The sequence below is a fragment of the Pseudoliparis swirei genome, chromosome 2 (assembly GCF_029220125.1).
Source record: "Pseudoliparis swirei isolate HS2019 ecotype Mariana Trench chromosome 2, NWPU_hadal_v1, whole genome shotgun sequence".
Classification (NCBI taxonomy): Eukaryota; Metazoa; Chordata; class Actinopteri; order Perciformes; family Liparidae; genus Pseudoliparis; species Pseudoliparis swirei.
This window is the reverse complement of record NC_079389.1, coordinates 5,003,490-5,016,051: the sequence shown is the minus strand read 5'-3', so window position 1 is coordinate 5,016,051 and position 12,562 is coordinate 5,003,490. Positions and strand designations below refer to the sequence as shown.

At 47.2% G+C, this 12,562-nt stretch overlaps 2 protein-coding genes across 2 annotated transcripts; one reads left to right on the top strand and one right to left on the bottom strand.

The window, feature by feature from the left end:
* Positions 1 to 4,678: 4,678 nt before the first annotated feature.
* On the bottom strand, positions 4,679 to 6,797 carry mstnb (myostatin b). Its single transcript, XM_056429089.1, has 3 exons — positions 6,316 to 6,797; positions 5,556 to 5,929; positions 4,679 to 5,059 (listed from the first exon to the last, which is right to left on the bottom strand). Exons 1-3 carry the CDS (start codon positions 6,692 to 6,694, stop codon positions 4,679 to 4,681), a joined length of 1,134 nt encoding a protein of 377 aa, XP_056285064.1. The 5' UTR covers positions 6,695 to 6,797.
* Positions 6,798 to 8,484: 1,687 nt separating this feature from the next.
* On the top strand, positions 8,485 to 12,435 carry LOC130204123 (small membrane A-kinase anchor protein-like). The gene is made up of 2 exons (XM_056430658.1): positions 8,485 to 8,766; positions 9,509 to 12,435. Exon 2 carries the CDS (start codon positions 9,689 to 9,691, stop codon positions 9,929 to 9,931), a length of 243 nt encoding a protein of 80 aa, XP_056286633.1. The 5' UTR covers positions 8,485 to 8,766; positions 9,509 to 9,688; the 3' UTR covers positions 9,932 to 12,435.
* The last annotated feature ends 127 nt before the right edge of the window (positions 12,436 to 12,562 follow it).

The following is a 12,562-nucleotide window of genomic DNA, read 5'->3' as shown; positions in this document are numbered from 1 at the left end:
TTTTGTACAATATTTCTACGATCAAATAAACAATAATCAAATGCAAAGAGAGTTATTTAACGATATGTTCGAGAGTAGTTTATATGTTTATGTTTTAGTTATAAACCCTTGAGCTGTTTGAATGTACATGTGTCCCCAAAAGATGCCAAAATAAAAGCAAAACTGGGGCTAAATGGGGGGACATGAACTTGGCATCTTTAGTCGGGGTTCATACGGTCATGGAAAACATGGAAAAATCATGGAATTTTAAAATGGGTTATTTCCAGTCCTGGAAAAGTCCTTGAATTGTCAGGTCTTTCTGACGGGGTGAGGCTCAGGCGCAGAGAGACAGGCTAGACGCAATATAAATAACAAAAATGCACTCTTTAATGAGGCAAAACAGTTTACAAAAAACAAGGTCCAAAAGGGGCAGGCAGAGGATCGTCGGTCAGGGCAGGCAGGGTCAAAGCAGGCAGGATCAGATACGACAGACAGAACGACGAGAAAAAGATACGGAACCAGAAACGACAATCCGACAGCAGACAAGGGAAAGACTGACGCAATATATAGGGGGGGAAACAGGTGTACGACATCAGACAGTAACGAGACAAGAGTGGCTGAGGGCAGGTGCAGGGAATTAAACAATTAAGACAGAGAAGACTCAGAGGAGACATAGGAGACATGGAACACAGGAGAAACAGAACAGGGTGTTACATGAATAACATTACATTTCCAAAAGTTTTAGAAAACATGGAAATTTGTTGTATTCATATTTTTATTTCCGCAGTTTGATTTAAAAGAATAATCATTCATAGAAATATGTGTTCTTTTCATCAAACTATTGTCTTATTTAAGGTATATTATTTGCGTATACACTGAGATTTCACATGTTTGCTCATGTAAATTTGGTTTAAAGTCCTGGAGATCCATTAGTCCATGTGTATGAAGCCTGTTTATTTGTCAACAAGCCTGTTTTTCATAATATTATCAACGATTATGAAGCAGCTATAACAGGAATCCCGTAACGGAGTCTCCAGCTGCCTTGGACTTCTCCTCTTCAGCCCTCCGACATCCTCCTTCCCGTTCTCTCACTCTCACTTCCTCCTCACCTGTCAGAGGTGGAATGTCGCTGGCGGATACCGTCCTCCAGGGCCCGACTCCTCCACAGATGTAGCGACGCTCAGTTTAAAAAGGAAAAAAACCAGAAACGTTTCCCAGCTCCTGTTCGCGCAATGTAGCTCAAAAAAACCAGCAGAGAGAACCGGATGAAACGATGCACCTGAGCATGATGAACATCGCACAATCAGAGCGGAAGCTGTACGGCTCACCTCGTTTTAGTCTCTTCTCATTTCCAGCTGCTCTTTTTTTCATGAGTTTACTATCGGAAGAGGCAGAAATGCCTCAAACTTTGGATTCGTCCACACGTGATGACACAGAGCTCCGAAAAACAGGTTTAACAGACATTTTAAGTGATCTTTCCATATTCTTTTGCTAATTCTCAAGACGTGCGTCATTAGCAACGACGTGGAAGCAAAAAGTTGGAAACTGTTCAGAGTATTGGATTCATAAAAAGTGCATGCATGTGTCAAACTGCAGAAGGATATACACTACCGTTCAAAAGTTTGGGGTCATCCAGACAATTTCGTGTCTTCCATGAAAACTCACTTTTATTTATCAAATGAATTGAAAATTTAATAGAAAATATAGTCAAGACTTTGACAAGGTTAGAAATAATGATTAATATTTGAAGTATTAATTTTGTTCTTCAAACTTCAAGCTCAAAGGAAGGCCAGTTGTATAGATTATATCACCAGCATAACTGTTTTCAGCTGTGCTAACATAATTGCACAAGGGTTTTCAAATCAGATATTAGTCTTCTAAGGCGATTAGCAAACACAATGTACCATTAGAACACTGGAGTGATAGTTGATGGAAATGGGCCTCTATACACCTCTGGAGATATTTCATTAGAAACCAGACGTTTCCACCTAGAATAGTCATTTACCACATTAACAATGTATAGTGGGTATTTTTGATTAATGTTATCTTTATTGAAAAAACAGTGCTTTTCTTTGAAAAATAAAGACATTTCTAAGTGACCCCAAACTTTTGAACGGTAGTGTGTATATATATATATATATTAAAGATAAGAACACGTATACAACGATGAAGGTTATAGATTAGATCGACAATAATGAATTGAATTTGGTGTTTTACCTTTTTATCTCTCGTTTACAGATCTTTTCAGACACAGGGGTATGATCTAGAAAACCTTCCCCCAGGGAGAAGAAGTTCTGTGGATCCACTTTAAACCGGCCATGGCAGCTTTCCAGCGCCCAGCGGGACAGGAAGTGGCTCTCAGGGGGAGGGGGGGGGGGGGGGCAGTGCTCAACTCGCCCTCTACCGGGCGGAAGTCGAGGACTTCGGTGGAGCGGGTCGCGCTGTCGGAGCGCAGCAGAGTTCACATCCTCTCATTAGACAGCAACATGTCAACATCCCTTCAGTGGGGGAGGAGGGAGGGAAGAAGAGGTGGTCAGGGGGAGCTGGGTCTGAAGTGAGGCTCACAATAAAACAGGCTGAGGGTGGTTGTGTCACGAATTCCCCACCTTCCTAGTTAAATTCATCCTGCTTACATGTTTAATTAACTCTCCTGTCATTCCAGATCCTGTCATCCTCACCTGATTGTCCCTCATTCCCTTCACCTGGTCCTCACGCCCTTCTCACCTGCAGCCCATCCCCTCATTAATCCCTCACTATTTAAATTTAAATTTAAAGATACACTTTTATTAATCCCCAAGGGGAAATTAGTTCTCTGCATTTAACCCATCCTTAGTTATTAAGGAGCAGTGGGCTGCAGTGATGCGCCCGGGAAGCAACTGGGGGTTCAGTGCCTTGCTCAAGGACACTTCGACTTGCAGCTAATGGGGAGAGCGGGGATCCAACCCACGACCTTGCGGTTGAAGGACGACCCTCTTACCCCACTGAGCTACAGCCGCCCTCACTTCCACTTGTCCTCTGCCAGATTGTCTTGTGTGTCACCGCCAAACCTTCCAGCGTTATTAGAGTTTATTCCTGACCTGCCTGTTACGACCCTGTTTGCCTGTTAACCCGACTCAAGATTTTGCCTGCCCCTTTTTTGGATTTGTTGCCCTGTTGGACTGACTACCTGGTTTTGACCCTGCCTGAAACACACAGTAAACTGCCTCCTCCTGCATTCCGGTGTTTGTCGTGCTTTTGGGTTCCAGTACCTGTAACCCTAACAGGTTGTTTAGACGGCGTGTGATCAGCGCCTTTTCTATCCAATGAGTGGACCCATGTGCTGCTTTCAATGACTCTAAATATAGCTTTAGTGAGAAGCCTCGAAGTTCAGATTCATGGGTCTGAGCGTGTCGAGACGTCAAAATCCAAAATATCCAAAGAAACAAAACTCGACAAACAAGCTAGAAATTTTATTTTGTTAAAACAAGTATATAGAGTTGCTGCATTACATCATTCATCTTGCTAGATTTTTTTAATACATTTACCAGCGGGTGGTTTAGAAAGGCAACTCCTCATGGAAACATATGTATACAATACAAGTTAGCAAAAACATATCAAAATCAGTTTTTACAACGTTTGTAGCCACCAAGTCTCTCTATCGGTGTGCCATAGTGCAAACTGTGCTGTCCGGAGACAGTTTCATAAAGCATGATCTCAACATTCAGAGATGTGGACAATCCATTTCTTCTGTCTTTTTAAAACAGCTTTTTTTTCTCATTTATTTATTTTGTATTAATTTCGTCGGCTGCATTCACTTCAAGTCCTCCTGTCCAGTCGTGTGAATTTACAATCAGAATAATTCAAGTGTCTTGGCCAGGGTCAGGCTGTGGTTGGATGGTGAAGATTAAGAGGTGTGTGTGTGTGTGTGTGTGTGTGTGTGTGTGTGTGTGAGAGTGGTATTTCACCCTCGTGGAACGTGATTGTGTCCAATAGGATCTCAGGACCGACTGCCTCTGTTTCAGATTTCATTCCCAAAAGGAGAGTTTAAACTATGACGCAACACGAAAAAGATAATAATCTTCTTTAAGACCCAATGTGCACTACGGCATGTTCTACCCGTCTGAAATATCACTCGTGGTCCCCCCCCCCCCGAAGCCCTTTAAAAAAAAAGATCCACGCAATTCCTGGTTTCCCCTCTTAAAACATAACTTTAAAAACAAATGATTATCACAATCGCATATCGTATAGCAAGAGGTGTGAGAGCTTTGTGTGTCGGCTACGAGTGGAGTGGAGGAGACGGCGTACGAGTCGAACCTGTCGGCGTGTGTGTGCGTGTGTGTGTGTGTGTGTGTGTGTACAGGGGGGAACAATACAGTTTTTGGATAGCTTTGATCATTTCTGTCTCCATTCCCTCCGAGGTCCGGCATGTGTGTGTGTGTGTGTTTTGTGTGTGTGTGTGTGTGTCTGACGTCAAGCCTCTCTGGCTAAGATTTCACTGGAGGAAAGAAAAGTAAGAGCTACGTCGGGGGTGGGGGGATGGGGGTCTACTCTGGTTCTACTGCACCGGGTTCTGCAGGAAAGCGTCGGAGCTTGTGAATTGGTTGTGTTTGAAAAAGTTTTGAAGTTGGAGGCCGGATGAAGCCGCGCCCCCCCCCCCCCTCCATCCTCCATCCTCCACCACCCCCCCCCCCCCTCTCTCTCGCCAGGCTCTTCTCCCAACTCAAGAGCATCCGCAGCGGTCCACCACCATGGAGGGGATCTTGCCGTAGATGATCTGCTCCTTTCGGTTGAAGTAGAGCATGTTGATGGGCGACATCTTGGTGGGGGTGCAGCAGGGCCCGGCGCTCCCTCTGGGGTTGGCCTTGTTCACCAGGTGGGTGTGCGGATACTTCTGCAGGTGCATGTACTCACACTCCCCGGAGCAATAGTTGGCCTTGTAGCGCTTCGGGGCAATAATCCAGTCCCAACCAAAGTCCTCGAAGTCCACGGTGAGCGGGTACCGGCAGCACCGGGACTCCAGAGAGTTCTCGTCGCAGTCCAGGCCCGAGTCTCTCCTGTTGCGCCGGGGGCCCTCGGAGATCTTCACCTCCATGAACGGTTGCTGCAACGACACGAATTAAATGATCTGTTGGTTAATGGCCGTTGAGGTATTCTAATGGCGTGTGTGTGTGTGTGTGTGTGTGTGTGCAGTCAATTACTCTGATTTGCACACAGAATACTTTAAGGAATGTGGGCCAGGTGACTTTTATGTAATCAAGCGATAGGATTTGAGGTTTATGTGTACTGGGCATCGGTCCAGATGCAGGTGAGCGCCTGCATGGAGTCCTAACTCTCCTCTCCCTCCTCCAGCAGTGAACACACACACACACACACACACACACACACACACACACATGTTTAACCACCTGCTCACTCTGAGAAGTTCAAACCTCCAGACGGCACAGGAACTTTTAGAAAATGAGTTTTGTTTCATGCAGGATTGTCCAACTATTGTAATATTAATAATCATATCCACTCTCCTCTTCTCCATATGATGAGACTCCCTGCTACTGATCACCTGTATAAACAGTTTACGGTGGAGTAGCAGCTCCTCTCACCAGGCCTTCCTCCCCGGGCTCCGTGGAGGTCACGGCCAGGTCGTTCCCCCTCAAGTCGAAGGCGTTGATCTCGATGCCCCAGTTGGTCTCGGGCTGCCGCAGCCACACGGTCAACACCTGCTTGACGTCGATGCTTTGCCAGGAGCTGACCCCGGCGCTCACTTCGAGCTTCAGGGAGCGGATGCGCACGTGCCGGCTCCTCCCGTCCGTGACCGGCATCAGGCGGGAGATCTGCAGGAACACGGTGGTCGCCTCGTCCGCCGCGCGCAGGTTCACCCACAGCTGAGCGCGGAGCACGCGGCTGGCTTGGAACTTCTGAGTGAAGGAGAACAGGCAGCACTTTGGTTCCCCGTCCGCTCGGGCGATGGACTCGGCTGGAGAGAGAGAGGGAAAGAAGAGAGAGAGAGAGAGAGAGAGAGAGGGAACAAAGAGAGAGAGAGAGAGACAGGAAGGTGTTAATGGCCACGTGCGGTTCAAATTCACAGAAATAAATATACATCCCCGACACACTGTGGCACTCTGAGAGTGTAGTGTTTCAAACTGCACCGACCCATATGCAATCATACATATATTAATGCTGGTGTGTCCACATATCCAATATAAAACCCCGGTAAACTGCGCGTGGCCAACATAAAGCGCGCGTCTCTTCGTGCGCTCCGTCCCGTGCGTAAAAAGCTCCTTCCCATGGAGACGCCACCCCGGACTGCTTTCCATCACGCGTAAAACAAAGCGAAAAAAATATATTTTCGTAAAGACTTACGCGCAGTGGCTATCATCATGATGGTCTCCGTGGTGGCGTGCTCGTCGTCCTCCTCCATCACCACGTCCTTGTTGTCGTCCCCCAGCACGTCGTACTGGTCGAGCAGCTGCTGCAGCGGCGGCGCTCTGGGCAGGAGCTGCTTCACCGCGTCCCGGCTGATGTTGGGAGGTTCCTTCATCCGCAGTTTGCTTAAAATCTGAGATTTGATGGCGTTGAGTCGCATGAACTTGATCTGCTGCCGGACCTCGCAGGTGGCGCACGGCTCCGGGTCCTCCGGGCTGCCGGCGGACGGCTGCTGGCGCGTCTCCTGGTCGCTCAGAACCACTGGACCCAAAGCAATCAGCAAGCTCAGATACAGCACGGGCCGAGACAGATGCATCGTCTCTAAGGTGTGCAGTTTCAAAAAGATCCCGTAGTGTGTGCGTGCGTGTGTGTGTGCGTGTGTATGTATGTGTGTGTGTGCACGCTGGAACTCCTGCACGACTGCGACCGGGTTTGTCGCACTCTGATAGGCTTCATACTTTATTAGCGCACACCTTTTTATACTCCAACTTTAGCCTCTTTGTGTGTCGTCACTATGACTTTCAACCGACTGACATGACGACTTGTTTTTTTTCTTCTTTTCGTTGTCAACCCATAACGGGGATGGAGACATGTGCGCATGTGCTTAGCGGCTCCACGGGTCGATAAATTCACTTTTCTTACGTAGTGATTGCGCAAAGGGGCTTCTGGGTGGATGAGCACGTGACCTGCGTCACTTCAGCACCTTATGCAGGAGGCGTCTTCATGTCAACGACCAGATTGATGCATCATGTGGATGAGCTTGTGATGGGACATTACAGTCTCACTTGACTTTATGAGCACATTCACGTATTAAGAATATCATATCCGCAGCATGTTCTGAAAGAAAGGAGGCTTGTTTGAAAATAATGTGTTTTAAATCTACTGTTTTTGTCACGTGCACGTTTAATTTGAATATTCTTGGATGGCAGGTGCGTTTCATGGTTGTCCAAATACATTGATCATCCTGGATTAGAGATTAGGAGGTATACACTTGTAGTCGAGGTGAGAGAAGCTGATTATCAGTGCACGTGCACTACACACGTTAAAATAGAAATATGCAAAGATAAAAATGTGTCCGTCTGTGCAGGATTTGTCCAAGTCCTTGTTGGTGAACCTGGTTGTAGCGCGTGAGAGGACAGCGCCACCGTGTGGCGACTTCACGTCAGTCAGATAAAAACCTGGAACATCTGATGATTTAAAACAAAAAATCAAAGAGAGAGAATATAATAGGTGGGCAAATGAAATGCATTCGGGAAAAGCAACTTTACAGTCAGCTTGAGACACCTTAATATCACCTGTCCCGGAACCTAACACGGTGTGTCACTTCACATGGTGCGTTCAGAGTCCACTCGGCTCTCTCAAATGTGTAATTTACAGTAAGTATAGCGGCAGCGTCACGTTTACCACCACAGACACCTCTAATTATTACTCTGGTCCAATCTGAATTCATAAACGCTGTGCATCCTATAAGGTGGTTCTGAAGGAATGAGAGCATCGATGCATGAATAAGGCAACATATAGCTTGCAAGATAAAAGATACAAGTTTCATAAATTACCTTTTCATACACAGCTGTATCCCAAATTTGGGATTATATAAACTAAAACCGAGTTTTCAAAAGAATGATTTTGGTGTATGAAGTATAGCGTTATCTCTTCCACCAGCTAATTTAAATTGAAAAATAACTTTTTTAAAGAACTAAATAATCATAAGTATTTTATAATTTAGTCAATCTATTTTTGCCAATTTAATGCACTTCACTGGGATTTAACATTGATTTGCCAAGGGTCGAGTCCAACTTAATTTAAAAGTAAGTATTGCTTAACGAAAGAAAACCATTTCATCCCATGTGATTTAATGAAGTTAATTAAAAGAATAACCATTTTAGTATTAAACATTTAAAACGCTTACGGTGATGAATAATATGCTAATAATCCACTCATATATAAACTAATGTAGGCCATAACAACATGTATGTTTATTCGGTGCAGTGTGCCCGTGTCGCCGCCAGAGGGCGCTGTCGCACCAGCCCTCCGGTCCTCCTCCGGCTTTCCTCCAGTCCGCCGCCGAGGAGCGGCACTCCGCGTCGGGTCGGCGTGAAGGCAACAGGCTCGGCTCTCCGCTCTTCCAGTTTAGGGATTTTTGCTTATTTACCCACCTTTTTTTTGGAAGAATCCGCTTTTTATTCTACAGGAACCGAACCAGCGAGCAGCAGCAGCTTTGGGGATATATTTTATATATATATTTTAAGCTGTTTTAAGGAGCAGAGGAGTGGGCGGAAGGAGCAGATGATGTCCGGATTATTGTTTACTTGAGCGACCTCGGGTTATTTATGTTTTTGGGTTGTTTATGGAGGAAAACGAGACGCATTTGAGGACACTCTGTAAAAAGTATGTGAAGCTCCACAGGATCTTATTGTTTCTGTGTCTGCAGGTGTTTACATTCACTGAGGTGTCGTTACACAGCCACGTGTCTGTCTGACAACTAATTGATGCTCTCACATTTTGGTGCACATTAACATTTATTTTTGTGATTTATTGTATTTACTTTGGTTTATTTAATGTGCACATTAATACAACACATCTAGAGTTAGAGCCACGAGGCTGTGTTCGTCTGTCGTCCCAGATGTCATGAAAACAAACCTTTAAAACTAGAGATGAGATTAAATATACAAGGTTTACACAATATTGATGTTTTTAAGACACGCTGTGTCCTCCATATTAAATGTTCCCGTCCTGTTCTGAGTCCTCTGTGTCTGAATCCAAATGACCACGGGGTGCATCTTTCTGAATGGAGCACATGTTTTGCACAGAGGGGCCTAAAAAAGAAAAGAAAAGAGGAGCCGTCACTGTGATCCAGGCTGCGAGAGCTCGGCTAGTGGAGCAGACGGGAGACGACTGAACAGCAGCAGAGCTCTCGGACGGACGGATTGAGTCATACAAATAAAAACACTCTGAGTTAGAGAGAGAGGGGGGGGGGGGGCATGTGTAACGCAGTTGACGTGCAGAGGCCTTGACCTCGGGGCCCGGGGTCACGTACAGTTGCCCCGCAGCCGCTGTGAGAATCCTTCCCTCCGACGGAAATGAAATCACTAAATATCTTTTTTAAATTCTCATTTCCTTCTCTCTGCAGTAGAGGAAGCGACGGGTTGCAGCCACCGAGGGACTGACCCGATTCGCCGCCTCCAGACCCGCGCCGGGTGGGGTGGGGTGGGGGGTGGAGGCCTCCCAGCCGCTCTGCTTTCGTAACGCGGGACGTGGATGAGACGCGTCCTCCACCCTAAAGTGAAACCGATGCGACCTCCTCCAGAGGATGGGCTGCGTCAAATCCAAGAGGAGCGAAAACGCAAACTCCTCGGAGCGGGCCGAGGGGGCGGCCTACTTGGTCCACGCGGGGGAGACGGGCTCGCCGCCGCAGAGCGACCTCGAGGTCAACCCGGTGCTGCTGGACTACGCCCACAAGCTCTCCGAGGACATCGTGGCCCAGGCCGTGCAGCAGTGGGCCGAGCTGGACCGCCGCTACTGCGACATCCCGTACATCGAATGTGACGATTGAAACGAGGTCTGGAAAAACACCTCCAGTGATCTCAGCTGCTGCGAGCGGGAATACCAACGAGAGGTCGGTAATTTCCGTTTGACCTACTTCTGGATTAAAGTGGGATTGAACCCAAAAGCCCTCCTCCCACCGCGCTCCTGATCCCGCTCACATTCCTGTGATTATCCGTCTGGTGTCTTCAGCTGGGTTTCCCATCTGTGTCCAGACCTTATTCGTCCCCTCGCTCTCGGCTATCCCAGTGGGAGTCCATCCCGGTCCTCTTCCTCCCAGATCCCTCACACACCGATCCGCCCGGCTCCCGCCGCTCTCCTGACTCCCTGGAGGTCACGGGGCCGAGCTGCTCTCCATGAGTCCGCAAAGGTGAATCCAGGAAGTCGTGTGCATCCATGACGTGTTTCCTACGCAGGATTCTGTGGACTTCTTACATCACCGGGGGCCTGCTGGCCTCAAAGAAACCGGAAGAAAAGAGATGACCGACGCACTTTTCAAAGAGCGTTCGGCTTGTCGGCAGAATTGAAGTTTAAAACGACAACAACAAAAAACGTGTTTATTTTGGGGGGGTTGTAAAAACGTTGTTGGCCCTTGTTTTGCGTTATTGCGCAACGCCTCACTGAGAAACACCGCCATGTGCCCGATATCAGGGCGTGAGCACAAATATGCAAACTTCAAAACAAAACAAAAAAACACCAGGTGTCAATCCGATCTATAGACGTAGAACTTCTTTAAAAAAGGGTGGAGTCGAGGAATGTTTTGTTGATTTTATAATCAGGAACCCGACACGGGCCTCTGGTCCCGAGCTGCAGATGCTCCATGATGATGTCATTTGGGATTTACCCAAAATTGAACTAAAAAAGCTTTTTAATGACGACCCTGAAACCGCCGTGATAGTAGTTATTACCGTAATAATCATAATAAGAAGTAAGAAGATCATAAACCACCAGTGGGGAGTCTCCTTGTCTCCTCTTGCCTTCTCCTCAGGTCTTCTTCTCTCTCACACTGTTCACCAACAGCCACACACACACACACACACACACACACCATACAGTTGATTTCCATCCCATAATTGGTGCTCCGTCACTTTTTTCTCTCACTCTAATAAACGTGCACTAATCAGTGTGGACAGATTAATCTGTTGGTGGGGGGGGGGGGGGGGGGCACACTAAAGATTAAAAGATGGCGGCGACATATCCCCCCCCCCCCCCCGATTCCTAATCTGACTGCATTTATTTTGCTTCAGATAAAAAACAAAAAAAGACAAAGTATAATCTGTAACCTGTGGAGCAGAACAAGAAAAGGTAGAACTCACTTTCTCTTTTACGGGTTTTCATGCCGGAAGGGAAATGATAATAATTATTTTATTTCACATGTTGATTTAACAAAGCAACAAATCGGGGGTGAAATTCTGTTTGACGCCGTAGCCTACGTCAACGATGTCGAGACGCGACTGAGAACTTTGAACGTCACAGCGGAGGAAAAAAAGGTCTGGGATCCGGTCTGGGATCAGGTCTCGATCAGGTCTGGGATCAGGTCTCGATCCGGTCTGGGATCAGGTCTCGATCAGGTCTGGGATCAGATCTCGATCAGGTCTGGGATCAGGTCTCGATCCGGTCTGGGATCAGGTCTGGGATCAGATCTCGATCAGGTCTGGGATCAGGTCTCGATCCGGTCTGGGATCAGGTCTGGGATCAGGTCTGGGATCCGGTCTGGGATCAGGTCTGGGATCAGGTCTCGATCCGGTCTCGATCAGGTCTGGGATCAGGTCTCGATCCGGTCTGGGATCAGGTCTGGGATCAGATCTCGATCAGGTCTGGGATCAGGTCTCGATCCGGTCTGGGATCCGATCTGGGATCCGGTCTGGGATCAGGTCTGGGATCAGGTCTCGAGCCGGTCTGGGATCCGGTCTGGGATCAGGTCTGGGATCCGGTCTCGATCCGGTCTGGGATCAGGTCTGGGATCAGGTCTCGGTCCGGTCTGGGATCAGGTCTGGGATCAGGTCTCGATCCCTTTCCGTCCTCTCCTGCCGTGGAGAGCTCTGCTCCACAAAGAGTTAAACTGATCCAGCGTGCTCGTCTTCATCCTTCATCTGGAGGCGGCCATCGCCTTTCGTCAACAGTCACTTAGAGTTTAAAGGTCCAACGAGTTTCAAACAAAGAGGCGGCGGCCTCACGGCGGACGTCTGACCCGAAAACATCTCATAAAGGCTTATCGGCTCACACTCCGACTCCACCAGAGCTGCCACGAGTCACTCACCATCGGTCAAATGAATCCTTGATTCATCTTTTTAAAATGTTAATAGTAAAGAACGCTTGTTTCCCAGCGGCCAGAGACCTCCCGACATCGAACATGTTCAGTTTACTGTCATACGTGTGTCATGCGTGTAGCTTCATGGATATAATCAAACATAATATTCAATTATCATTGAATTAAAGTGACTTTTTGCATATATCCTACGACCTGTACATGTGTGTGTTAAAACTAATGCCAATAAATCAGATTTACGCCTTTTTTGAAATATTTCAGTTATTTTCTGAACCACCATCCCGGCACAACCTCCGTTACCCGTTTAAAAACACCTGTCGAACAGGAGGTTCAAAGTTCATCTGCATGAAGAACAAAGGAGCGCTCGTAAAT

What these genes read in the sequence shown, in the direction of transcription:
- LOC130204123 (XM_056430658.1), top strand. Translation starts at nt 9,689, where the DNA reads ATGGGCTGCGTCAAATCCAAGAGGAGCGAAAACGCAAACTCCTCGGAG.
- mstnb (XM_056429089.1), bottom strand. Translation starts at nt 6,694, where the DNA reads ATGCATCTGTCTCGGCCCGTGCTGTATCTGAGCTTGCTGATTGCTTTG. An exon ending in CATGATGATAGCCACTGCGC is followed by an intron (nt 5,930 to 6,315) that starts GTAAGTCTTTAC and finishes CTCTCTCTCCAG; the next exon opens with CCGAGTCCATCGCCCGAGCG. An exon ending in AGCCCGGGGAGGAAGGCCTG is followed by an intron (nt 5,060 to 5,555) that starts GTGAGAGGAGCT and finishes GTGTCGTTGCAG; the next exon opens with CAACCGTTCATGGAGGTGAA.